The sequence below is a fragment of the Pelmatolapia mariae genome, linkage group LG20, assembly GCF_036321145.2.
Source record: "Pelmatolapia mariae isolate MD_Pm_ZW linkage group LG20, Pm_UMD_F_2, whole genome shotgun sequence".
In the NCBI taxonomy this organism is placed as follows: Eukaryota; Metazoa; Chordata; class Actinopteri; order Cichliformes; family Cichlidae; genus Pelmatolapia; species Pelmatolapia mariae.
Window position 1 is genome coordinate 5,541,796 of NC_086244.1, and position 27,863 is coordinate 5,569,658.

General features: G+C 41.9%; 1 protein-coding gene across 2 annotated transcripts; it reads right to left on the bottom strand.

Annotated features, from left to right (window-relative positions):
- Positions 1-1,859: 1,859 nt before the first annotated feature.
- Positions 1,860-27,752, bottom strand: grm6a (glutamate receptor, metabotropic 6a). 2 transcript variants are annotated; one of them, XM_063464610.1, is made up of 16 exons: positions 27,476-27,750; positions 24,861-25,490; positions 20,285-20,501; positions 20,071-20,206; positions 18,608-18,762; positions 18,351-18,491; positions 18,059-18,259; positions 12,468-12,607; positions 12,246-12,368; positions 11,517-11,781; positions 11,186-11,421; positions 10,934-11,095; positions 10,679-10,828; positions 5,987-6,127; positions 5,785-5,900; positions 1,860-1,968 (listed from the first exon to the last, which is right to left on the bottom strand). In XM_063464610.1, exons 2-15 carry the CDS (start codon positions 25,443-25,445, stop codon positions 5,811-5,813), a joined length of 2,742 nt encoding a protein of 913 aa, XP_063320680.1. In that variant the 5' UTR covers positions 25,446-25,490; positions 27,476-27,750; the 3' UTR covers positions 1,860-1,968; positions 5,785-5,810. The 2 variants fall into 2 exon arrangements, with proteins under 2 accessions (XP_063320680.1, XP_063320679.1); XM_063464609.1 differs by having other exon boundaries at positions 20,071-20,501; positions 27,476-27,752.
- Between the last annotated feature and the right edge of the window lie 111 nt (positions 27,753-27,863).

The following is a 27,863-nucleotide window of genomic DNA, read 5'->3' on the forward strand; positions in this document are numbered from 1 at the left end:
ATGTTTTGGTCCTGTCCCAAAATACAAAAGTTCTGGACGGATGTCTGTGGGGCTTTATCATGCATATTTGGGATAAGAGTGTCGCTTAATCCACTTTTATTTTTATGTGGGGTCAATTCCGATGGTCTGGCACTACCAGCAGGTGGTCAAAGACTTATTGCCTTCTCTACACTACTGGAAAGACGTCTAATACTTTTGAAGTGGAAGGACGCAGCCCCGCCCACAGTTTCGCATTGGGTTAAGGATGTATTATTTCATCTTAAATTAGAGAAAATTAGGTTCGTTTTGAGAGGCTCTGTAAATAAATTTAATAAGGTCTGGAAACCCTTTTTGATATTTTTTGACCAACCATCTACACAGGTTCAGGAATGACATTTATTTATTTGTCTATTTTTAATTATATTTGTTTGCTTATTTTTTCTTCCTTCTTGTTCTGTATACCTTGGCTGGTGTTATTTTGCACTGATTGTAAGTATTTTCTTTTAAACTTTTGATTACTTGACAGCGAACAGGGGTGTTGTTTGTTAGGGTGGGTTTTTATTTTTATTTATTTATTTTTTCTCCCCTCTTTTATTTTTATTTGATGCCTTGTATTTTTGTATTTCATTGTGGAAAATAATAAATATATTAAACACCAAAACTGGGACTTGGTTTTCTTGGTTAGCCGGTGATCATATTTTTTGTGTGAGGTGAAGAAAATTTATGACAGGTTAATAGGTTAATATTGGGGAAAAACTGAGTCTGACTTTCCAGAATCCAGCTGCTACATCCCGGCATCATCATGCATTTCATTTGAGCTACTCCACTAATTAGACATAACATTAGCTCTGGTTTGCCACTCAGTCAAGCTCAGCCAGCAGCTCCAGTAGATCAGCTCACTCCAGTGCATGCCATTCGGCACACCTCTTTTGAAAAATCTCTGCAAGCCACTTTAATACCCACCACCACCCCAACACCTCTATTTTATGCTACTTCTGACTTAAACAATCATTGTCACTGGTGGCTGCTCTGTTTAGTTCTCTGCCTTTAGGCTTTACACATATTTGCTTTCAAGAGCAGACGCATCCCAGAACAGAGCTATATCACCAAATATAATTAGTGTAAAAGGAATTAAAAAAAAGAAAGAAACAGTCCTGGCAGGAAATCCTCAGGTTTACCTTTTCCGAGTCACAGCATACAGCCTGGCCCTCTCATCTGCACTCCAGGGCGGGTGAGTGTGATGGTGACCATGGTAAACAGAATTTGATTTGAAGTTTAAGCTGGTTGATTTATAGTTGAAAGGTTTAATGCAGGAGAAAATGATGATAAAATGACTGATTTCAGTGTTTAGGAATAAGTTGGAATGATGAAAGTGAGAAATAAAATGTGCCGTATTTCATTTTCATTTTCCCTCGTTTTCAAAATGAGAGTTTAGATCACAAATATTACCTGTGCCGTACTGTTTCAGGCCTATTTTTGTGCGTATGTAATGGTTATGAATGAGGCTTTCGGTGTATTGTAAAGTTGTAGGTTGTTTTCAGACAGGAAGTTCTCAGGTTTACTTTGTTATCTGAGAGCTGTGGAAAGGTCACCGTGTGGCTTTAATCAAAGGGAGAGGCTACAGGCGCTTCAACGTGACCTCTCTGAGATGTTAGAGGATCCACCGTGACTTTTTGTCCTCACTGATATTATCTCTTTAGTGACAACAGAGCATCGTCAACATAATGACGAATGTTATGCTTCAGCCAATCATTTGAGCCAATTAGCGCACATCACTGTACCATTTCCTGTTTGTTTTAAGTTTCACAGATGAGCGATGAAGATTTTCTGCCTGAACCCACATGAACTCCTGATGCTCCAGCAGATAGTTTCATTTTGACATAATATTATGCACTTGAGTGTATTGTTGTTCTGAGTGTGTGTGTGTGAGACCATGTGATCTTCATGATGATGTCATCAGGCTCTGCATGGGGATTGGTCCACAGCTACCTAAGAGGAAAAAAGCAAAAAACGAGTGAGTGCTTGAGTCGTGTTACCTGACACGTTTCCATTACTCCTGATTATTATTCACATTTCCTTTTTGATTTAATTTTTAACTGTGTGAAAGTGCCTGCCTATGTGACGGCCCACCCTCCGTCACCAACACCAAAAACAACACGTCCTGAATGCTCATGTAAAGCAGGGGCACTAATCTGACGCTCAGTGGAGAATGGCTGGCTTTTTCACTCTAATACAGAAGGTCTTGACCTTCCTATGAAAAAGTGGCTGTGCGTTACATAACTTTGGATTTGGGACTGAAAATAAAATTGATTTGAACTAAAGGCAGGTGAGGCTGACAGCCAGCTGCTGTGCTGCACTCTGAACAGTCAGCAGACGTTGGTATTTCTTTATCGTAGCAATGAGCCACTCTGAAAGTGATGGGTCATCTTCTGCAGTGTGGATCTGAAAGTCTGCTGCAGGTGGGCACACAAACCTCTAATGACATGATGCCTGAATCTCATGCACACTTCTGAACAGAAAGAAGGAGGAGTCGATCAGGCAATGAGGTGAAAGAAGTTTTATGTCTGACATTCACTTGTTTCATTAATCTGATGGCAACTAAACATATCTGAATATGCAACCTCTTCACTTTTCTGTAGAAGTCAAGAATAGATGGTGATTAGTGAGTGTACAGTGTACAGTTTGTGGTGTTATTTGGATGCATAACATCCCAGAGGTTCTCAGTTGGATGCAGGCCTGGGGAATGCGATGTCCTGTCAGAAGCTCAATCATCCAGGAACTGTCTACACACTCTGGCCACATGGGGCATGACATTGTCCTGGACCAGGATGAACTGAGCACCCAGTGCATCAGGATAAAGTCTGACAGTAATGTGAGGATTTTAACCTGGTACCTAACAGCGGTCAGGGTACCACTGACTAGCACACGGTCCATACATGAACCTCCAAGGACATGAACTTTGACCCAGTGATACCTGCATGTCTTTAGCTGGCAGAGCTAATATCATCAATACTCTTTAGTTTTCCATTGTTTACTTTTCTCTGCAGTTTCACATCTATTACAAACTGAACAGACTGCAGCTGGTTTGATGTAGTCTTTCCAGTGCATTTATTATAAAACTCCAGATTTACAGGATGTAACTGGTGCTGAAAGTCCACACGAGACCAAAGGACGAATGTTTTGTGCATTTAGGGAGCTACCCACACAAAACCACCTTTTTCCCCGGCTGCACTGAGGTGGTGCAACAGCCTTCTGTAGATGTTTCAGCTGAAAACACATTTTAAAGTTCAGCCTTGTCATAAATAATGTGGTGGTTTTAGTTTTGGTATAGTTGCACTCTTTAATCTTGGTGATGTTTCTCTCTCTCTCTCTCACACACACACACACACACACGCACACGCACACGCACACGCACACGCACACGCACACACACACACACACACACGCACACGCACGCACGCGCACACGCACGCGCACGCGCGCACACACACACACACACACACGCACACACACACACAGTATGCTGATACTTGTTTTTATCTGTGGATTTCCAAATGTGAAGCATCTTCTAAATGACAATGAAATTATTAATATGATTTAAAGAAAACGTAGCTGATGCACTGTCCATTTCTCTCTCTCTCTCTCACTGTTGTTTCTGACTAAAGCTGTAGAAAACATTAGCAGAAGAGTGACCCATATGTGACTGACAGTATGTCGCCACTTTACCAGATTGAATGTCTTAAAAGGGCAGAGCAAACCTAGCTGCCAAACTGACACACAGGTATGTGCTCGGTGTTACACCCAGCCTGCTCTGATTCTCTGTCCGACCTGCAAACAGCTGATCACGACCTACCAGTGACACATAATGAAGTGTTAAAAGATCCTACTCCACATCTCATTCAACAAAAATTAGAAAATTAGAAAAAAAAAAAACCATGGGCATTTATTAAAGGTTTAGTGCTACAACATTTGCTATTTACTGGCAGGTGGTGGGAGTGTAACATCGTGCTGTTGTTCATTAAGAACAAACTGGATATCAGCCAATCAGTTTTGAGACAATTGCAGGATACAAACATAAATCCTGACTGATGTGGGCTTAACACTTCACACTCTTTGTACACTGTAAAACATCACAACTTCCTGTTTCATAAAAGTAAAGTCATTTTAGCTTTTGACATTTTTGGTTAGAGATTCCTGAGCTTAAGAATCTATGTGCCCCAAAATGAAGATTTAAGGTGATTTAAGGCAGCGGTCCCCAACCTTTTTTGGGCCACGGACCAGTTTAATGTCAGACATGTATTTTCATGGAGCGGCCTTTAAGGTGTCGCGGATAAATACAACAAAATAAAATGATACGACCGAGACAAAAACTGTGGTATTTTGTAAATATAATAATAAACACGAATTCACGGTGTAATTGTGTAACTTTATTACCAGCGTCCTCCTGAAATGCGCCAACAACATTGAGAGTAACATCCTCCTCTCTGCCCCTTAATGCTCTCTAATCGCTATGGCAATGTGTAAATATTTCTTTCAAAATACATAATTATGACTCCTTGTAAATGCAGAAAAATGCATTTTTTAAATCACTTTTTATCCTTCCTGCTCCACTTCACCCACCCATCTTCTGTGTTGGCATCCCTTTCTATTCATGCTTTGTGTCTGCGTTATGGTCTGCATTCAGAAATGTACTTTAGGAGCTGAGTACATGGACAACGTGCAGTTTGTATTGAAGTGAATGAGAGCTCAGCTGTGGAGTATCCATCGATTAGGGTTTCAAATTTGAAAACATGAAACCTCAATTTAGAAACCAGCAGAGCCAGCAGAACCTCTTTATCAGCAATAATCAGAGTTGTGTAACAGTTGAAAGGTGATCAAACACAATACTGGAAACCACTGGACGTGTAAAGATGGTGTTCCCCTGCTCTCTTAAGTTCACCCTGTGGCTAACAGTCTGGTGCTTTTCCCTGAGGAGAAAGGTAGCAGTCGCATCAGCCAGCAGAGAATACAGAAGAGGAATAAGACGCTACGCTCACTGTACTGTTCCACAGGGAATAGAACCGCTACCCGTTAGTGCTAGTGCCTTGCTTCTGAGGACAAAGAACCTCAGCTGTTAACATCAAGATAAATCTTTAACCAGCGGCTGAAATATTCATCAGAGGCTCCAAAAATATCTGCAGCGGCTTCCACGAGCCAGGAGTCGTCTGCCTTCTGTTCATTAGACACATGTAACCTCCACCTGCCATCCATGCAGGAGTCTTGGACTATCAGCAAACCAGCAGAATAAATTCACATGAGTGTTGGAGTCATCTCAGCTTCAGAGTTGTGTTTCCTCACATCCTGCCCGTCTCTTACTAGTACCAGACAAAAGCTGAAGTGCAAAAAACTGCAATTCCTTTAATGGCCACTTGAAGCCGCCTCTAAAAATGAGTGAATTATCATAAACTCACATGTTAGGAGACCTATTAAGCATGCTTACAGCCTGGTAAATAAAAAAGGCTCAGCCTCTATGGACAGCTTCATCTACTGGCTGCTTGTTTTTTATAACTGATCCATCATCCACTCATCCAACACTGAAGAGGGGCAGTTGCTGAAGGTTAACCACACTGTTGCGTTAGCAAAAGAGCCACCACCAGAGGGCACTGTGAGATGCCTCATAAGCCGGACAAACTGTGCTGACAGGAAGAAGCTAAATATTGGAAAAGTTTACCAATGGCAATAAAGGGGAGCTCTAATTATCCAACATTTAAGATTCATCTCAAACAAAGGCCGATCGTCAGTGTGTACAGTTTGTAGTTTCAGTACCTTTAGTTTGTAGTATTACTGCAGTATTACTGCGTTCTGTCAGGTTCGATCTTTGTCTCTCCATTCTGTTTGTCACTTGTAGATTTTTGAGACAATCTGGCAGCCTGGACAACAGCCTGCAACACAGCAACACAGCAACCGTGAGGCAACACAGCAACTTGGAAGCAACGACAACGACAGGAAGTCGAAGATGCTCTCAGACCTTGAAGCTTCTCTTCCTCTTCTGGACGTTTTGCTCGGGATGGAAAATGATGACGTAAACTTTGGGCATGTAGAGCATCCCGAGAGAGACGGACGCACTGAGAGACATGGAGACGGTCAGAGTGGCTGTCTGGATGAACATCTGTGGAAAGAGAGGCTGATGCTGAAGAACATTTGTCCACGTAAAGGTAACCTCTGTACAAATTCATTACTTTGACTTCTAACAACCCCGACGTCCAGCAGATTCACCAACAGTCACGATTTTTTAAACTTTTCATGGTCGAGGCAGATTTTCTTTAGAACTCTAATCAGCAGAAAATTGCTCAGTGGGATATCGGTGAACGCCCGGAGTTCAGTAAGCCTTTGTAACAGTCTGAAAAGAAGAATTTCAATCAATTTGTGACCAAATCAGGCTTAAAGGCACATCTTTTTAAAGGTCACGACTGGACGACCAGTTTGCTATTCGAATGTTTTACTGGTGCACCTGTGAAATATGCAAAAACACACACTGCAACACGGAGGTGTAATACAGTACTGGGTGTTGCTGTGCACTTCACCACAGTGTATGCTTCATGTGAAACAGGAAATGTATCAAAACAAGTCCAAACATAGATGGAAATACAGAAACTAAGACAAAAACTGAATTTGTACAAGTCTGACAAGCTTGAAAATAAAAGTTTGGTATGAATACTTTTGTTCTTCAAGACATCCTGAAATCTCCAAGGCCACTTTCTGTAATTTCTTTAAGTAGTCTTCAGGAATAATTTGGTACCTCAGCCTCTTCTTCCTGTCTCCTTTCTACTGAGGCTTCAGCGAACAGATCAACTGAAGTGTCAGACTTTTAGATACTGTTCATCTGCTGTAGATGTTTCTATAGGCCTGTCACTTCTTCTTTTGTCCTCTAACTGCTCACCGTGCTGAGATATGCCACGTTTTCAGCTACAACCTCTTTGTGAATCACCTCGTCGGTGCATAAATAATATTTCATGCCAGTCAAACTTTGTTAGCGCTGCCATTTTTCCTAGATTCAACTAAAGAAATGTGAGTACATTGTGTGTTAGTAACAGTGCCTAAATATACAAAAACAAAATTGTCTGTTATGTGTAGACACTACACTTCCATACAGAGAGTTTTTTATGCCTGAATGATTCATTGGTCAACATTAAGATCTTTAACGAATAAAAAAAATATTCCTTTGAAAATGATGAGGTACAGAAACTGGACTGAAAATGAGAGAAAAAGCAGCCAATGTCCAAAGAAAAACCTCTTCAGAAAGCCTGAAGAGCGATGGTTCAAGACCAATTTAAAAAAATAAGTCTGGCTTGTTGGAAGCAAAAAATAAAGAAAGGAAGAGTTCAGGACATTTGCTGCTATTTGTGACATGTGAGGACATAAAATATATACAGGACACACACTGCAGCACGCACAGGAACCCACAAACACAGTGCCAGCAGTTTCTATCGTGTTGCTTTAAGTGCGTGTGAACTCCTGCAGACATGTTAATTCCCTCAACCACACAGCTGTGTTTCCATCACTTCAGACGATATCACACTAAGCTGGATTCGCTTTCTGGGGTCTGACCTTCACTCGAAGTCTTACTGCTGAACCGCAGTGATTTACAGGAACCTGTTTTTGTCTCCAGAAGAGAGGCGAGTGGCCACAGTGTGTAAACAGATTTATGTCCCCACAGTAAGAGTAAAACCACACACGCTCCCTCTCTCTCTGTTAATCCTCCTGCAGCTCTGTGTGTGTGTTTGTTCTCTCGGCCTCAGATAAAAAAAAGACGACAATAAAAACAGCTTCTTTTATTTTCTCCTCCATCCAGCATCCGTCACTCCTCGACTCTGAGGCAGGAGGAGGAGAGACGAGGAGCGAGGAGGACTGAATGTTATCAGAGTGAGGCAGGAGGAGCAGAGGAGGAACAAAAGAGGAGGAGGCGGAAGGATTTTAATTCTAATTTTAGTGATTGCTCCTCCACAATATCTCACACTCTTTCCTGGATTTTACACAAACAAGCAAACAATCGCACTTAATGTAGTTTTAACGTTTCTCGGTTTCCGTGGTGACGGCAGCTTATTCCGTTCAGGTTGACGGTGACAGGCAGGAGCCCGTGTGAGCTGATCGACTCCAACACGGAGGAAATCTGGCTCGTGCTTCACCTCTGTGCTGTTTCTGGCAGCTCTGGTTGGTTTTCAGCTGGAAGGAGGGCTGCTCAGTGCAGGTCTAATGAAACACCTGCCAGACTGGCTGCTGTGGTCTGCTGTACAGCTTCACACAACATGCAGACAACATGTCACCAAATCATTCAGCGGGACTGCAAACTGTGCTGTTACCATGAAAGTTTGGCCTAAGTGGTGACCTCAGGCTACAGGATCCAAGCTATTAAAGTGGAAAGAGCAGAAACAAAAACACATGAGGATGGTCTGCTCTGTATCTTTATGTTTGCACTCGTGTTAAATCTCTTCTTCCCAGAAGCCTCTTTTCTTCTTCCCCTGTGGTTCCCTCTCCGCTCTGAGATAAATCTGCTGGACGTGCTTCTCTCTGACGCTGCTGTTTCCTTCCTCTTATTTTAGTCTTTTATTGTCTCTTTTATCTGTTTGGTGGAGCTCTTTGTAACTTTGGTTTTAAAAAAGTTATTCTATAATTACGTCCTGTGTTTGTCCATAATCTGTATAATCCAGCTGTTCCCCTCTCAGCCTGGAAATGCCTCCACTTTGTGTCTAATTCTGCTCCGGTTTATCTGCAGCATTAAAGACTCGTCCCTCCCTCAGCTCAGACTAAACCACAAACACTAAAACCTGCTTTCACCACATTTCTGGGTCAATTCACAGTTTTAATTTTCCCCTGACAGGAAACAAAAGCAGGAGCTCGTCGCTCTGCAGGTGAGGATGTATTTGTGTTTCCCCGTGGCTGTAAATAAATAAGCCCAGCGTTTAGGCACAGCTCACGATTATATCACATGACCTTCCTCAGCGTGATGATGAAGGTCCTATTGCGGACATGCAGGAAGGACAAGGTCAGCTCACTTTTTGGAAATGAGTTCAAGCACAGCTCACCAGAATTCAACAGTGACTCCTGGTTTCCTCCTTAAAGAGTAACGAGGTCCTATGAGGTTCACCGTTTCAGGTTATTTGTTAATGAGAGTAAAGAAATGCATTTTTTATGTTAGCATCAAAAGACTTTTTATGTGTCTGCTGGGTTTAATCTCCCTGATGGTCTGTCACAAAAAAAAACTGAGGATCTACTGATGTATATAACAGATGAAGCCAATATGATGTCAGCCATACTTTTCACATTTTGAACCCTGTGTGTTAGACTGATATTTGGTAATTAGTGCATAAAAATAAAACTAATTTGACCAATTAAAGCACAGGCTTCCTGCATGGACATGTGTTTGTCTGATAAGTCCGTTAAAAACACTCACAGAGGCACCAGCACCAAAACATGACAGAGAAGTTTGTTTAACCCCGAAGACAATATGCTGACAAGACAGTCAGCCTGGTACCGCCCGGTCTGACCAAGTTGACTGCAGTTCTTTGAATGTCCACCTGAGGCTGCGTCCAAAAGTGAATCATCTTCTACAAACAGGAAATTAGATCAGAAATAAACATGTTTACAACCTGCTACATAAACCCCTTTGTAATCCTTAGCTTATTTCCCCCCACTGTAACAGCAGTATGGTGGCTTTATTTTTATGTAATTCAAAGATCTACATATTATTAATACATTATGCATTTTAGAAGCACATCTGCTCAGACTCTCTGCTGAACTTCAGCTAATATGTGCCAGTGAACTGGGTCACTTCACTGTATTTGTGCTGTTGGTGTCTTGTGGAGCATTCTTAATGCCATTATCTAACAGATAATATAATGCTGTGTGATTAACTCTAAAAAGTCTGCAGTCTAGTTTTGGTGAGTGAAACTCCAGCATCTGAACGTCATGTTACTGAGCATTAACTGTCATGATCCTGGGTCTTTGACCCAGCGTTTTGTGTTTTCTATTGTTGTGATATGTCTTGGTTCTGTTCTTCCTCATTTTAATGTTTAGTCATTTCTGTCTGTGTTTTCCTCTGTGTAAAGTCTGTGTTCCTTAGTCTGTGTCTTTGCATGTGTGAGTTCCTGTTTTATTTTGCAGGTCTGCATCTCTCGTTAGTGTTTCTAGTTTCGCTTCCCCTTGTCTTGTTATGTCCAATTACTCCCAGCTGTGTCTCCCTCCTGTTTCCCATTCCCTGATTGCCCTGTGTGTATTTAAACCCTGTGTTTTCTTGTGTGCATTGCTGGTATCTCCCTCCATCGTCTCTGGTTGTCTCGCCATGTCTCCCTGCATCTCCGTGTGTGTCTCTAGGTTTCAGGTTTGTTTTCTATGCTTAGTTTTCCCAGTTTCGGTTTTACTAAGTTCTGTTTTTCGCCACCCTCGCCTTTGTTGTTTGAGCACGCTCCATCAATAAAGCTTCCTCACCTCAGTTGTGCCGCATCTTGGGTCCTTTAATAATTCCATACGGCTCGCCTCGCAAACCGTGACATTAACTGTGTGTAAGTGTGTGTATGTAATGCACTCCACCACAAAACAGCTCTATGCAAACCAGTAAGTGAGGTCACATGATTATATCTATGTTTTTGTACGTGCCTTCTTATATATACCTGATTCTGGTTGCAGCTTGACCTAGCTTGGCTCGGTTCGGCCTGGTTCTTACCTTCTCGGTGGACTGTGCGGTACCAAAGAAGATGGGTACGAATGCGAGCCAGACGATGCAGGTTGTGTACATTGTGAAGCCAATTGGTTTTGCTTCGTTGAACGTCTCTGGAACGCCACGACTCTTCACGGCGTACACCGTACACGTTACCTAACAGCGAAACAAGCAGGGTTGATAAAGGTTGCCTAGCAACATCGATGAATCTGTGCTCTATTAGATGGTCAATGACGTATCTGCTACAGGTCAGTGTGTTACCATGAGAACGATGCTGTAGCTGAGGCAGCAGATGATTGACAAGTCAGACATGTCACACTTCAGGATGCCCCGGGCCAGGTCAGGGTTTGGAGGGCGGAGCTCGTCATAATCGATAATGGTGTGAGGGGGGACGACGCCAAACCACACAAACACACCAAGGACCTGCCGCGCACACAGAGAATAAAAAGTGGGAATCATGTGAGGAGATGCTATAGGCAGAAACAGGAAGTCATGTGGCGCCTGTGGACTCACCTGGACAGAGATGAGGATGAAGGTGATGACCAGCTGGGACGTGGGGCTGATGAATTTGGGCGGGGTCACCGACCTCTTGCCCTGTTCAAAGATGCGGTAGATGCGGTTGGTTTTGGTCAGCATGGCAGAGTAGGTGATGGCCATGCCGAGGCCCAGCAGGAGGCGCCGGAATGCACAAACTACCACACCTGGCTCCGCAATCATCAGGAAGGTGATCAGGTAGATCAGGAAGATACCTGCAGCGAGCGAGAGAGAGGGGCAGACAGGTGATGGCACCCTCAGAGCTGATGGCGTCATCATCACAGCTGATGATGTAATTACCGATACACACCTGTCAGCAGTACATAGCTGAGCTCCCTCCCTGACGCCCTGACAATGGGCGTCTCATTGAAGCGGATGAAGGTGATAACCACAGCGCTGGTCGCCAGGATACCGAGCATAGCGAGAGAGGCAGGCACTAGGGCCCAGGGAGAGTTCCACTCCAGTTTGATGATCGGAGTGGGACGGCAGGCGGTTCTGTTGGGGACCGGCCGCATGTCTGATGGACAGGTCTCACAGTTAAACTCATCCAGCTGGTACTGATACCCATCACACAGCTGCAGACAGGGGAGAGAAACTATTTAGACTGAAGAACGACTGTCATCCGTTTTAGAAGCACAACATTCAAAGGATCAGAGAAAAGACAGGTTAGAAGACAAACTCGAATCCAGTGGTCCGCAATGTGCAACACCTGGTGCCAGTGAGGGAAAAAAAATCTTTTTAACAGGAAGAAAACTGATGAAGCTTAGTGCTTGAGGGCTTTGCATGTCATCAGAGTGATGTTATATTAAACTGTAGTCAGATTTTGTTGGGACAATAAAAGGAAGCTAATATAGGAGAGACATAGTTTTGATTTCTAGTTTCTGCTGCAACGTTTTGCATCAACTGCAGGCTTTCTCTAAGACAGGATGTTCCTAATTTTAATAATAGTGCACAGATAAAGCGAAGATGATCTAAACAGCAAATTAATTATAAATTCTCAGAATTCAGATAAAAAGATGCATGCATGCTGCACGTTTACCTCACAGTGCCAGCAGCATGGAACCCCCTTCACCATCTTCTTCCTTTCTCCTGGTTTACAAGGAAAACTACAGATGGACTCTGGAATGGATCTATCCCCTCCAGACCACTGCATCTCCTCCAGCTACAGACACACAGGAAGAAAGAGAGAGGCATACAGCCACACAAAGAAAGACAGAGCACTAAAACCCAGCAAGAGTATTTTCATGTTCACTCTTCTTACATTGAGTCTCAAATTGTTGGTCCACTGGCCAATGACATGGTAGCCAGGGTGGCTGTGATTGGTCATCTGAAACTGGAAGATGTCGTAGCGTCCAGGAGCGTCTCCGTTCTCGTTGAACAAAACACTTGTACCAGCACTTCCTGCGAGACAGACAGGCCACGTCACCTTTAACAGCTCATCTCCGTGAGGCCACATGTGGCATCTCCACTTTAAGGGGAAACAGCAGCTACACCCAGCTGCACAATAACTACATTATTTGGCTGATAGAAAGCTGAACAAGTCAGCTAAAGACCCAACAACTCAGAGTGTAGCTAGTTAGGACACTTAGCTAAAAGTTGGTCATTCTAATGTGGACATGGACCTGAGCTGAAAGAAATAGCAGGAACATAATCCAGTTTGACATAGGACAGAATGAATCAACATATTAACGAACCCAAAGGGAACACTGAAGCTTCAGGTGGAGGGATTTAAAGGATCAGTTTGACAGAGCTGGACTTCCTGCAGGGATTACCTCAGACCTCAGACTTTCAAAGCTCTGTGTTGGTTTAACTTTGCAGCTCCTCTTGAGGTCTATCCCAACACAAGCCAACCTGCTGGTCTTTTTGCATTTGTGCATACAGACAAGACATCAGAAATTCACGGTTGTATTAAATCTGATTTTATCCTGAATACTTCAGGAGATCACAGAGAGCAGAACTACCTTTACTGCCTGTAACTGCAGCACATTCACTCAACTCTCACAACTCTCTCGCTAGTCCTTTAAGCAGAAAGCTTCATCAGAGTTTTCAGCAGCTGCATCCTTTAATTATTAACACACACACACACACACACACACACACACACACACACACACACACACACACACACACACACACACACACACACACACACGGTACAACAGAAAGACCGAGTCCACAGGGGAAACAGGCAAAGTGCATTAACTTATTATCTCTCCGTGACTCTGAATAAAAACAAAAACCAGCTGTGGAAATTAAACCAACACCTGAACCACGCAGCGATCAGAAGATAGAGAACTCCAGCTGATCCAGAACGTGTTGTCCTCGTAGAGTCATTTCCATTACAACTTGGTAATAACATGGTAACAGTGTGGTAATAAGCTGAAACAAGGCAGTAATAGTATGGAAACAAATTTTTACCACTTAATTACTGGAAATTGCCAAAGTAATATCCAAATATTTATCTTGCATCAACAGTGGTTTTAGCTGTTTAGTGGTTTTATATTAGATTGAAACGTATGTAACTGGGTAAGAACAGGAAATAATGAATGCCTGTAAGGCAATACCAGTCTGTAGTAGTATAGTGATGTTTTGGTAACAACATAATAACCTGCCAGCAATAAAATGGTAATTTTCTATATATTGACATGTGGCAATAACCTCATAGTATAAGCATAATATTGGTTGATTCCATACCATATTAGGATACTATTACCATGTAATAATGGTTGAATAAATCCTACCTTATGTCTGCAGTAGTATTTTTTGTTTGAAAGTAACATTATAAATAATGTGTTTAACATTGTGTGACATTAACTGAAAACATGCATGGTGGTCCTGTTTCTGTCTAATTCCACATTAATAACCGATTACAACACATTTCAAGAAGAGTGATGATTAACTGGAATAACGTAGCAGTTTAGTTTCTGTGTAATAATCAGTAATGAGGATCACAAATTTTCTTGAAATATTGTAATATGGGTTTGAGGCATTATCGCCCAGCCATATATGAAATGTAGGAGAAACGTGAAGTTTTGCATTGTTTAGGCCTGACTCCAGGGAATTATAAATAAACTATCACATGTGTTTCCAGGTTATCATCATTCTTCTTGAGGTTTACTTTAAAAGGCTATTAACATGGAATTAGATATAAATGTGAAATTTTGACTCTTCACGAGTCACTTTATAAAAATTTGCACATTATGCAAAGATATTGTCATTTTATTGCTAGCAGGTTATCATATTGTTACAAATATATTACTGTCCTATAAAAACTGGTTTTGCTTCAAAGGCATTCATTTATTATAACATTATTATCCCCAGTTTCTTGCCTGTTATTACATAGTTACATAGATTTCGATGTAATAATATTATCCTCCCCAGTGTTACCAAGTGCTCCTCGATTTTACAATAAAAAGTACCTTAAACTGATCATTATTGTGATTATTATTGTTAAAAATAAGAATTATTATGATTTCAAGGCACTTTGTATTTTTTTATATAAATAAAACTTGAAAAATCAGAGCAAACAATCTCCCTTCAGCACTGGTTGCCCATAACACCGAGGTTACAGTAATAACCGAATATATCAATCATACCAGGCTCTCCTTTAAAAGCAACTTTCAGTCTAAATGAAGAGAACATGAACTCAAAACACTGCTCCTCGTATTCTGTTGCTCTTTATGATGCAATATTTTCATTATAGAGAAAAATCCCAATATTAGTATGAGAGGGCCTCAGAGATCACATGACCACCAGGTGTCTGTCTGCAGGATTCACCTTTGGTTGTGTTGTCCCTGTTCAGGTTTGTGTCTCACAGAACTAAAAATCAGCCTTTCTTAAAGTTCAATCTCCTAAAAATCACAAAGAACCATAAATAAGAACACAGTTGGACTAAAATGATAAAATATTGATGATTTGAAGAAGATGAGGTTTATGTAGAGGGAGATGAAGGAATGAGAGAGAGAGAGAGACTGGCGTGCTTTGTGGCATGCAGCTCCGGTGGTTACAGATTAAATCCTCTTGGTCTTCCAGCTGCTGCAGCTTCACATCTTTATAAAATATGGATTTGATGTCTAACAGGAACAGTTTGTTCAGTTGCTTGAAAAAAAAAATCTAAAACCTGGTCCTGAGGAGTTTCTGTAGATGTAAAAAAACAAAAAAAAACAAAAACCCATTGATGGGGTTAGATTAATTGGTTGATTCATTCTAAGTTGCCTACAGGTGTGAATGTGAGTGCCAATGGTTGTCTGTCTCTTTGTGTTAGCCTTGCATCATATTGGTGACCTGTCCAGGGTGTACCCTTACCCTGTGGTAGCTGGGATAGACTCCAGCCCCTCTACGACTCCAATAAGGATACATGGAAGAGAATGGATGTTGGATGGATGGATGTTGGTCCACAGAGACTCCTTCACTGGGACAGTGATATCCTGCAGACCACCCGGGTGGAATCCCTGATATCTATGAAACGCTAACGGTTAAAAATGTGAAACTCCTCTTGAAAATTCAACTAAAGTTGCCATCAACGCATTTATGCAGCATTTAAATAGATTAAAATGTCAATCATGTATATTTAATCTCTGTAATATTCTGGATATTTTTAATTGAGCTATTTGTAAGTATCAGAGCTGTTTCCTATATTCAGTAACTTTGTAATATACTGTATTATTTAATTTAGTTCAGTCTGTTGCTGTTCTTATTGTCTTCAAGCACCTGTAACCACATCATTTCCTTATGGATTAATAAAGTATTCTGATTCTGATAATAGAAAGAGTTTTTGTAGCTTCTCTCTGGTCAAAACTGGTTGCGATACAACGGCAAAAACTGAACTGTAGACGTGTGAATGTTGATATTGATCCACAAAGATTAGAGATATTTAAAGATCGAAGATCAAACTGTCTTTACAAAGTGAGAAACAGAGATCAGAATGAAACACATTTATCTGTTTTTTTAAAAAAAAGACAACTAACAGCAGCATGACTGTGAACAGACGTGCACAGGCTGCAACACGAGCTATTTAAATTTCAATTCTGTTTCATTTGTGGCACGGTGAACTTACAGACTCAGGAATGCTCCTTGATTAATGTCAAGTCAATTATTCCAGTAGGAAACACGGAGGATTTAAAAGAAAGAAGTGACAGTTTGAGTCACCCTTGATTTGATTTTTTTTCTTGTTATTCTTTCTATCAAACAACTTGCTTAAAAATGTGTTTGTATCATTTTATTTGACATTTTATTCAATGCAGAGATTGTAGAAAGTAACTCTGGAATAAGGAATCATTCTTATTAGAAACTAATGAAACAAAGATGTAACTCAAGCCGACATCACGGTAAAGTCCAACTATGATCGGACATCATGAAAAGACCAGCAGCTGACGGTTAATCAACGTCAAAATTCTTGATGGCAAAAAACAGAAAAAAACTCATTGAATTGACTGAAACATATTTGTATATGAATTAAAAGAGAAAAAAGGCTACACTGCAGTCATACGGTAAATATTTTAGTCAGAAGATTATTCATCTGTCTCATGTTCATGTTGTGCTTTTATTTTTTTTCTACTCTTTTGTCCTTCTGTGGTCAAATTGGGTGTGTTCCTGGGATTTGGTGGCATCACTGAAGGTTACTTGGCAGGAGCTTCAGTTTTTGTTGTGTCTGTTTAAACATGATAGATTGCATAAAAAGGTTGCTTTTTAAAACAACCCTCAGCCCTCGAGGTTGCTGCTTGCTAAATGTGAGCTGTGCAGCTTCTTCTTCCACTCGTGTTGCACTGAGGGCAAACTACACAATCCTGCAGTACAAAGTCTACAAGCAGTACACAGACAACCTGGACATGTTTATATATATTCACTTTACCACCTTTTAGTTAATTTCTTTAGGAGTCCATTAAAGACCCAACAGCTGGAGGAAAAGCCCATTCCCTGCTATAAATTCTCACTGTTCCTCAGTCTGAGTGTAGCTCTTCTCCCCCTGCATATGTTTGATTTATGAAATCCAACATCGTTTCACCACACGGCCCACCTTTGACTGCCACATTCATTATATCGTCCATTTGTGTTGTTAACATTAAGCTCTTAGTTAAAATAAATGATTCATGAGCCTCCTCCCTGTGTCTCCCTCTCTGCCGTGATGCTTCAGAGTCAGGTCCCGAGCCTTCAGCATTTTCAGAAGAATCTTGTTCACACCTGCAGACTCACATCAGCACACTCTTACATGGATATGTGTGAGCTTTTCTGTAAGTCTTACAGATTAACCTTCTCTATTAAGGACAGATCCGTCACTTTCAGGAGTTCCTCAAAGGATTCTTTCCACTGCTTGTTAGTTATCCCTGGTCAGTGCATGCAAATCATCTTCTCACTCAAAACAGCCACGACTGATTCTGCCCTGAAGCTCTGCTCCCCTCTTAACCTCAGTGTCCAAGATGTACACCTGACCACATCCTGGTCCTCAGGTGTTTTGGTGCTTCAAAAATGCCAATTTAATGTTTACCACCCACATATGACAGCATCCGCCCCTCGGGCCACTTGTTTTTCTTACTACTGCCACGCAGTGTGAATCCTAACCTTGATATCTCCAGAAAGGCAGTCCAGCTGCTCTCCAAGGGTTTGTTTCCAGAGTGCGGAGACGAATTACACCCAGTTGGCATCACGTTTTTTCCCCAGAGAGATGATGTCCATGGAACCAGTTTTACAATAACAACCAAACCAAGCTCTCTGCCCATTCCTCTAGCAACAACAATGCCTCATGAGTCAAGGGTCAAGACCAGGTCTGAGTATGGGGACACATTCGTATCCTTACTTCAGGTAAAGCACTGTTACCGTAAAACAGTGTAATGTTTTGTCTGCGTGTTTTCTTACCATTGAAGTTGACGGTTCTGATGTAGTTCAGCAGCACTTGTCCCTCCACAGGGTCCATGTTGTTGCAGACTCCGGAGCTGCCGGGACACAAATCCTGGTGCATGTTGTGCAGAGCGTGAGCCATGGCGTAGACCGCATCGATCACAAACTGAACCTTTCCTTCCTGCTCGTAGAGCGAGTCCCGTCCGATCCTCTCGTCACCTGCAGGAACACACACTGTGTCATATAATGGGAAACTACTCGATAAGTTGACTCACAGCTGGTCCCAGACACCCTTCAGGTGTAGCCACACCTGTACATTTCTTCTTATCGGGGTCCAGTTTGATTCCAGGCCGGGTCAGTTTACACCTGAAATCGTCTTCCCAGAACTCAGCAAACCAGATGTTTCTGCGGTTGTTCTCCAGGGAGCGAGTCATGAAGTACTGATCAAACCCTGCACAACAAAAGTATAACACGCATAAAACACAAACAGCATCGAGTCTGAAAACGTCCAGATGAATCAACTTTTTGGGATTCCAGTCTGTTGCGTTTTTGTTTTCTTGGTTTTACCGTCAATCGAAGCCCGCTTTGGCAGGATGGTGACTGCACCCTCTGCAACATCCTCCAGCTCAGTGACCGGTGAGCTTTTCGCACCCCAGCTGTCTGACCCCACAAACAGGAAGTGGCCCGTCAGGTTAGCACGTTCTGCTGCCTCAAGGACACGCCTACCAGAAAGAGACAGAAAGAATCAGACAGTAAGTGATGTGACAACACATGAGGACTACTCCGTACAAAACAAATACTGGTGGCTACCATTGCTACTCCTCAGCCTCTGAGCAGACACACATATGGTATCGATTTCAAAGTCGCCTCATTCTCCAGAAAACTTGACCTCTGACCTTGAGGTCAAGGTCAAAGAGATTGAAACTCATCTGAGATTTTAATAGATGCAACTATGGTATTAATTTGAAAATTCCGACTTCCTTCTTGAGTTATTGCATTAACAAGATTTTCAGAACACTTCAAATTCCATCAGCCTTAAAAGGTTGAGAAGTAAAAAAAATCAGTTAAACCTGAGAAAAGTTCCAATAAGTTCTTCATATTATGACAATGTTGTAAAATATCTGCTGGTGGTTTTTGAAGGTCACTGGTTTTTCATAGTGTCTAATCACCTGCACTGTTGGTCAAAACTCCTGATCTGGACTAAACGTAAAAGGATTAATGGACTTAGTTGTGGTCAGGTTGGGTTTTTTGTTAAACAGACTTCTAGGACTGCCCACTTTCATCTGTGCAATATTGCCAAAATGAGCAACATCTGGTCTCAAAGTGCTGCTGAAAAACTAGTTCATGTATTTGTTTCTAAGCTGGACTATTGTAAGTCTTTATTATCCGGTTGCTCTAAAAGCTCCATGAAAAGCCTTCAGTGGATACAAAAAGCTGCAGTGATTACTGAACGGGACTAGAAATGGAGAACATATGTGTCCCATATTGGCTTCTGTTCATTGGCTCCCTGTTAAATCATTTTCCTCACATACAAAGTTTAATGATCAGGCCCCATTGTGTCTCAAAGACTTCAAAGTATCATATTATACCAAAAGAACACTTCGCATTTAGACTGCAGGCTTACTTATGGTTCTTTAGAGTTTCAATAAGGAAAATGGGAGGCAGAGCCTTCAGCTATCAGTGGAGCCAGCTCCCAGTTTGGGTTTTATTAAAGGTTAAAGTAAGCGCTGAATCAGCTGATCCTGAAGGATCCCTTATTTAAGCTCCTATAGGATTGTTGAATGACTTCCTATAATGTCACCAGAAATGGCTGCCCCTGGTCTGTTGGAGATCTCTTCTTGTTACAAGGAGTTCTTCCTTCCCACTGTTGCCAAATGCTTTCTCACTGGGGATTGTGTAATTGTAGTTCTCTCTTTAATATTTCATGGTCTTTACCATACAGTATAAGTCAGGTGTGAAATGGACCTTCTTGTGAACTGTTGCTACATCAATAAAAGGGAATTTCTACAAAGTGATGTTTGTGTGTTTACTTGATGTCATCCTCATTGGCAAAAATGATCACGCCTCTGGCATTACTCGTCTCCATCAGACGTTTGATGATCTTGTCAAACTCTCCAGCTGTTGGCTCGCGAGGAATCTTCACCGACTGAGCGATACACACCCCACCTGACATAAAAAGAAAGAGGTTACCAAGAGATGGACAGATCAGGAAAAACACGCAAGTTAAAAGAAAGCTCTGTGTACCAGCCTCTCTGGAGATCTGCATGAAGGCGTCGACTCCGCTCTCTCCATAGTTACCCTCCGAGGCCAGGGTGGACACGTAGTTCCAGCCCAGGGCTTTGACGATGTCCAGCATGGCCTGAGCCTGGTATGAGTCCGGAGGAACCACCCTGGAGAAGTAGTCGTACCGGTTGTTATCACTGAGCTCCGGAGCTGTGGATGCATAGCTCACCTGAGGGATCTGAGAGACAATCATCCAACAGGTGAGAGGTTTAAACAGAATCTGATCAAAGACACGTCCTTTATCCTGACAGTCAGCGCTCAGGTTAAATTAAACACACTGGTCAGACTGGAGACACTGCTGGAGTTTAACAGGCCAGGAACACAATACGCACACACGCACGCACATAGAGGATTAATGTTGTGTAACAGCTGAGCAGAATGTGTGTCAGAGCCTCAATAAACGGAATAACAATCACATTAACGCACAACACTGCGCGTGTGTGTATGTGTGTGTGTGTGTCTGTGAGCAAAATAATGAAGGTCTCCACATTAATGAGAGCAGACCTCGTTATGACAGCCATCATCATCATCAGGGAGAATCCTCAGTGGAGCGAAACAGACATGAACTGAGTCTCACTTTACAGCCTTCACTTTTACCTCTGCACTTAAAAACAGTGAGCACCTAGGAACGCTCCATGGCACCATCAACCCCCCACCAACTCTCTGTGACATCACCTAGCAGGTGTGCAGGTCTGTGCTCAGCAGGTGATCAGGTCCTCTCAGCTTTCGGTTCTCTATAAAAGAAGGCGTTAACGCAGATAACACTGCTTACAGCTAATTGACCAGTTTGCTAAATTTGGTAGCTATGGCTCATGAGATCAATTGGGTTATAATTGTAAGGTTGGTTGTTTGACACTTGGCTGTTCTAGTATACATGCAGTAGTGTCTCTGAGCAAGACACCGATCCCAAATTACCCCCAATGCATCCATCATGTGAGGAATAAGCTTAAAGTATGTAAATGGAGAAAATGGCTTTCAGTGCACTTTCCATTCATCAGTCAAAACATAACAGTCATGATTTAATACAGATGGGGCTCCATATGTGCCAGAAGCTGAAGTTTGTAATGTGTGATTATGTGTATTCTGCTGGGGTTTGCTTTAAAATTCAGCTGCTGAAAATATACCCGTGACACGTGTGTGTGGTTCACGGACACTCAGTCCGGAGCGTAAACCTGGTTCTAGGCTGAACCTTCAAACCCGGCTCTGAACTCTCAAAAACCCTTTAAAAATCTGACCTAATTTGAGGACACACATCTTCACAAAAACGCACACAGAGAGCACCCGTAACAGAGTCATTAAAAGCTTTCATTAGAGTCAGTCAGTCATCCAGACACAAAGTGTCTGTTTAAAACATTAATCCACCAACCAGACTGCTTCATCCATTCACTGTCTGCCCTACTGTACCCGTCTGTCTCTAAGAGTGTATGTTAAACCAGATTAGCCATCCTTATATATATATACAATCCATAAGAAGTTATGGATTGTATATAAAACATGGGCGTGATCATCGTGACGTCACCTACTAGGTTGTAAAATCAACGCCGTTGCTGTCTTGGTCGTTATGAAAGAGGGGCGGATCTGACTGAGAAACCAAACAATACTGCACAATCATTTGAAAGCAACTCTTCAATGACAAACCTTGTTCATGATCTATTTTACTCCAAATGAAAAGTCCAAAGTCAGTTTCTATCTATGATATGCTCTTTTCTAGTGCGAAAAGACCAAAAACGAACCCTGTTCCTAACCCTCACCGTGTTCGTTCTTCTAGCCGTCTTTCTATGTGCGCTGGTTGAATGAAAGTTCTTGGCTTCATCCAACATAAAGGCCCTAATACTGTGGGATCCTGCAGAAGTCTACTACCAACTGAAGATGAGTTAAAACTATTTCCAAAAGAGCATGTGCAACCTTCAACATCCTCACCAAACCTGTCCCTCCAAACCCCAATATTAGCTCTTACCTTTGCACTAACCTTTGAACCCAATGCCCTTTCTTTTAGACATGTTTTTCTAACAAGAGCCACTGCCTGCTGGCCACAAAGCTCTTAAAAGGAGGGCAGTTTTAAGATAGTGGTGGCTCCACCTTCCACACCTAGAAGATACGTACATATTGTATATGCATGGGTCTATGGGTGAAATTTGTCTGTGGCATCTGCAAAAATCACCATTACACACACATGTACAATCAACCTACACTTGACTACTCTTAATTTTGCACCCAAACTGGGAAACCTGAACTATAGATACTGAAAATGAAAGCCAGATACCACATTTAATTATTATAACACTGTCACTCTTGATATATGACAGAGAGCGGCTATCTAAAGTGTACTCCTACATAAGTCGATAAAGTTGATGCATCCCCTTTGATACCAAAAGAAACAACTCAGAGAAATTGTACAATTCAAAAATGCTAATCTATAGAAGTTGTGGTGGTGGCAGGTATACTCATATTCATCATTAAGAAACCAAGAACAACTTCAGGCTTCTTTTTAACACAAAAGGGTCACAGCTCTGTTGATCCTTGTATTCCTTTAGTTCTCAGAATTAAATACTTTATGAAGTTCTATATAAATAAAGGCTGTGGTTAGTTTTTTGATCTTCAGCTGCTTCCTGCAGATGGCCCAGATACATCACCAAGCACAGATGCTTGCTTCTAAACCAACCTCAGTAATCCATCCAAACCAGGCTCGGGTGTGAAATTTATGGTTTTGAGGGGTTTTGTTGTTAACTCAGTTTCCCTGGGTCTTTTCCCCTGTTGTAGTTGTGTGTCTTATTTTGAAAGAAATATTTACGCATTACCATAGCGACCAGAGAGCACTAAGGGGCAGAGAGGAGGGTGTTACTCTCAATGTTGTTGGTGCATTTCAGGAGGACGCTGCTAATAGAGTTACACAATTACAAACAGAATTCGCTTTTATTATTATATTTAAAAAGTACCACAGTTTTTGTCTTGGTTGTATCATTTTATTTTGTTGTATTTATCCACAACACCTTAAAGGCCGGTGGTGAAAATACTGTCTGACATTAAACCGGTCCGTGGCACAAAAAAGGTTGGGGACCGCTGGGCTGCATATATAAACCTTTAACTTTAAGCCTTTTTGCTGATATCCAACCTCTAACGGTGACAGCCTTTAACAATCTCCTCAAAGACTCACACATGGACTTGTCTCCATATTTGTCCTGCTGGATCTCAGTCCTGCATTTAGTTCATGTTAATGAAGAATGATGCAAACAGGGTTCTGCGATAGAGCCGGTACTTTTTAAACTTTACGGGTCACAGTCTGGGTTCAGAAACTTCCCTTTCTGATAAAGCTTATCGTCAGGGCTGAATGAGGTTACTAAGATCCATCCATAAGGTTATGCTTCAATGTTGCCCAGGCTGCTGGGGGACTTCTTATAATGCACTCACCACCTCAACCAACTCTGCTGTCTTTTGCTCTCCCTGCATTTATGTGTTATTAATAACTATTAAATATCATTAACTTTGTGTTTTTCATCTCCTGTAGTTTGTGCTTTGTCACTGCTATTCTTACGCTCCCTTGTACAGGTATCATCGGCTCCTGGGCTAAATCAACACTGTGCGTTATTATTATTTTGTTTGTTGTTTGTTGTCTCCCTATGATCTTTTCTAAGTGTGCTCGAGGCGGCTTCCTGTTAAAAGGGTGTTTTATTCTCCCTCATGTTGCTAATAGGAGAACAGTTGGCCTTCTCTCTATATAGTTCCAGGGTTTTTATCTTGAAATAGAAACTGCTTTGAATGGATCAGTGCTGTATAAATAATAAATAAAGAATGAACTTGAAAAAAACAAATCTAATTCTGTACGTGTTTTTCTGACTACCATACGAATGAACACACATTTTAATTTCACTTACATGAAGAATTTATGTCGTTCAAAAATGAAATAAATAAATAAATAAACCATAAAGTAACCACCTGATTTAACTCACACTGCTGTGTTCTTGTTTCATTATGCAATGGCAATATCCCTTTGTTAACTGTGCAGAGTCTAATCTGACTGGAAAATTATACTTATTGTTTTGTAATTGTAATCTAACAAACAATAAGGTCTCCATTTTTTGGATTTACCAGATTTAATCTGACCAACAATGTTGGGATTTTGCTTAGCTTTTGTGTTTGAACTCCTTCACCTCCATAGTTGCTTTTCAAAAATTATTTTCCATAAATTCAAACTGCTAAAGAAAATCCACCAAGTTTAAGAAGCTCTTTAAAAACGATGCCAGTGATACATAAACTCCAATAGCCACTCTATTTCTTGTTCATTACCTTACTTTAAAGGGATCCCACTCCATATGTGCACCAGTCTCCAACACCAGTGTGTGTTTATGAAGTCTTTTTGCAACCTCGTGTAATCTAAAACAAGACATTTGATGTATTTTGTTCTGTGTGGACTAAATACTGAGTAATCTCTCAGTATTTTAGTTCAATACTTCACAACCTGCAGTTATTTTAACCATCTTTAGGGTTAACTCGCTATAATCTCTATATTCATGCTGTATAAAGACAGGTGTCCTCTTACTTCAAAAAGCCGCAGGATATTGGCCACCATGATCGACACAGAGCTGGCTGATGCTCCGATCACTCCCACCACCCTCTCCGGCTTTCGGATGATGGGCGGCTCGCCATTGGAGCAGCGAATGTCGGATGTGTCTTTCTGGATAAGAGCCTGAACAAAGGTGAGTGACTGTTCCAGAGCGTAGGTGTCTCTGGAGCAGGTGTCCAGGATCCGGGCCCCAAGTGTGATATTTGGCAGCAGCTCAGGGTCGCTGTTAATCTGGTCCAGAGCGTACAGCATGGCCTCCATGCGGTGGATCCCCTTTTCCTTCTTCAGTTCCCCACAGTTTACACCATGGGGTCCGCGGGCGTGGATGGGGAACAGCCCGCCCAGAGTGATGTCACCTGGTATCTTTATGGAGTGGGGGTGGAAGTGCTGGTGAGAAGCGCTCACCTGGACCACCTGTCCACCAGTCCAGAGGCAGAGAGATAGCAGGAGGCGGGGCCACAGATGATATCGGTAGAAAGTGCAGAAGAAGACATGAAGGTAATGAAGATGATGATGATGGCGGAGGGGGAGAGAGGATAGGGCAGGGCCTGATGATGTCATACTGAGGTGATGTTCAGAACTGAGCTTTCATCCTGCTGTGGAAACCTAAGGAGACAACAAACAGTCAGTGGTGTCAGTAACTCCACCACGATTCAAAGGTTGTCCTGGTTTTTGTGAAGAAAATAAGATCTGGGTTGATCTAATATAACCTGAAAATGATCAGAACTGTTGCATAATAATCATAACTCATTAATGACTAGATTGGTTCTCTGTGTAGGCATACAGAGGCAAACTCTCAATATTTCACTCCATTAGGAATAAATGTGTCTAGTTCAGAGTCAGAAGAATCAGCTTGTGTGGGTTTGATAACGGCCAAAAGCATGGCGTGAACTTTATTTCACCTCCATGATGGAAATTAACAAAATAAAATAAATTTGATACAATTTGTGTTTGCTGTGCTTTCACATATCACCACAAAAATGTGATAAGCAAAATACAAACAGAAATTGGCACAGGTCCTCAAATTACTTCCTCTTTGATGATCACAGCAATTTTCAGCTGTGCTAACATTTTAAAGAGATAAACTTTATTAGCAATCACAATGTTCCAGTGGAACAGAGGAAAAGCTGCCTCTGTTCTTCTTCTTTCACCTGCTCTCTTTTGGGGTCACCACAGCAGATCATCTACCTCCACTGCACCCTCTAAACCATCCCCTCAACACTCTGCGTGTCCTCTTTCACTGCATCCATGAATCTTTTCTGTGCTCCTCCTTTTCCCCCTGCCCGGCAGCTTCATATTCAGCATCCTTTATCCAATATATCTGCTCCTCTGCACATGTCCAAACCTTCTCAAACCTGTCCCTCTGAGCTGTCTTTTGCACCTTGCACCACCTCTTATCCTTTTATCAGTGTCACAGTCTCCAAACTTCCGTTAGAAATAATAAACTATCTAACGATGAATGACTCCAATAATCACTGCCATTTAAAACATTCCTAATCAAATCAAAGTTGAATCAGATAAAATGCTCCAAATCTCTAAGCTCTACTGTACTCTTTAGTTTTTGCTTCTTCAGCAGTTTGACACATTGTACGTGACAGATGAAAGCACCAGAGAAGACCAAAGATAAGCTTAATTGCATGTTTCAAACTCACCATAAAAAAGAAAACCGCTTTTTACACAAATTAAACAAAAGTGCGAGCCATGTTAAGGAGACTCCAGCTTCACTCAGATTTTTTCCTCCTCCTTCCTTCTTCAATGTCCCAGAGGAACACTTACTGATTAGATTAGCAGTCTAGTAATGATCAGATGATGTATTCTCACTAAGCACTCCCTGTTAAAGCATTAACTCTATATTCATGGAAAAAAATTGTTTCCTGGTACTGAAAAAAAATGCAGACTTAGCCTTTTTAATTTTGAGTGTAAGTCAGAAACTTCTGCCTGTGCTGAATTTAATTAAGGATGTTGGATCCATCAGCAGCTCAGTTTGTTCTTGAAGTAGAAAGTCAGTTTGATATGTGTCATATTTTAATCTTAAATTAAGATTTTATTAACAGGATCATCCAGTGAGCCTGGTGGTTACTGAAGAGCAGCGAGAGCCCGTTATCAGTGAGCCAGAGGGGCTTTCAACAGAATGAGTCTTCAAAGAGGAAGATGGAAGTCCTGAAAAAATGATCTGCAGTGTGTGAGGCAAGAAGCATCTCTCAGCTCAACATCCTCCAAAAATTCAATATTATTGAAAAAAGCAATCTAAAGTTTAACAATAATAGAGCGACCATCAGAACATAGACATTAATCACTTTCATGTATCTATTTATTGATCAGTTAAGCCACAAATATATTGATCAGATGAGTTCAGCTCATTGAATGTTTACACAGCCAAATGCACGCTGCACATCACATTCACCCCTCCCCGGAGGTTAAGCAGTTATCTGGGTTTTAAAAAATAACCCTCACAGTTGACCATTACATAAAAGCAGCTTGTTTTCCGTGTTCGCCTGATAGTCCTGCTGTATCGTGGACTGGTCTCATTCACTGGTTCTGCTGGAATCATTTTCTCTGACTGGTTTTCCTTCACCTGGTTCTGCACTCACCGCAGCGGGATCCCTCTCCTCGCGGTCCGAGCTCAGTCCCGAACCCGCTCCGCTCCGCCTGCAGGTCCGCAGACAGCCGCCGCTCCTCTCCGGTAAACTCTCCGCTGGTCCCGGCGACTGAGTCAAACTCCGGTTCACCTCCTGCTGCTCCTCCAATCAGCGGACTGAATATCCCGTCTGTCTCTCCCCCTGCCTGCCTGTCTGTCTGTCTAATTAAAACATGCACACTAACGCTCGGCGTGCACTGGTTTTACCATCCTTATGAGGACTGGGCTGAGGACTTTCCTGCAGTGCGAGGACCACGTTTTGCTCGCTGCTGTTTGAAGGTTTCTGCAAATCAGGTTGAATCATGTTAGTGAGGGTCTTTGCGAGCACACAGCGAGAAAGT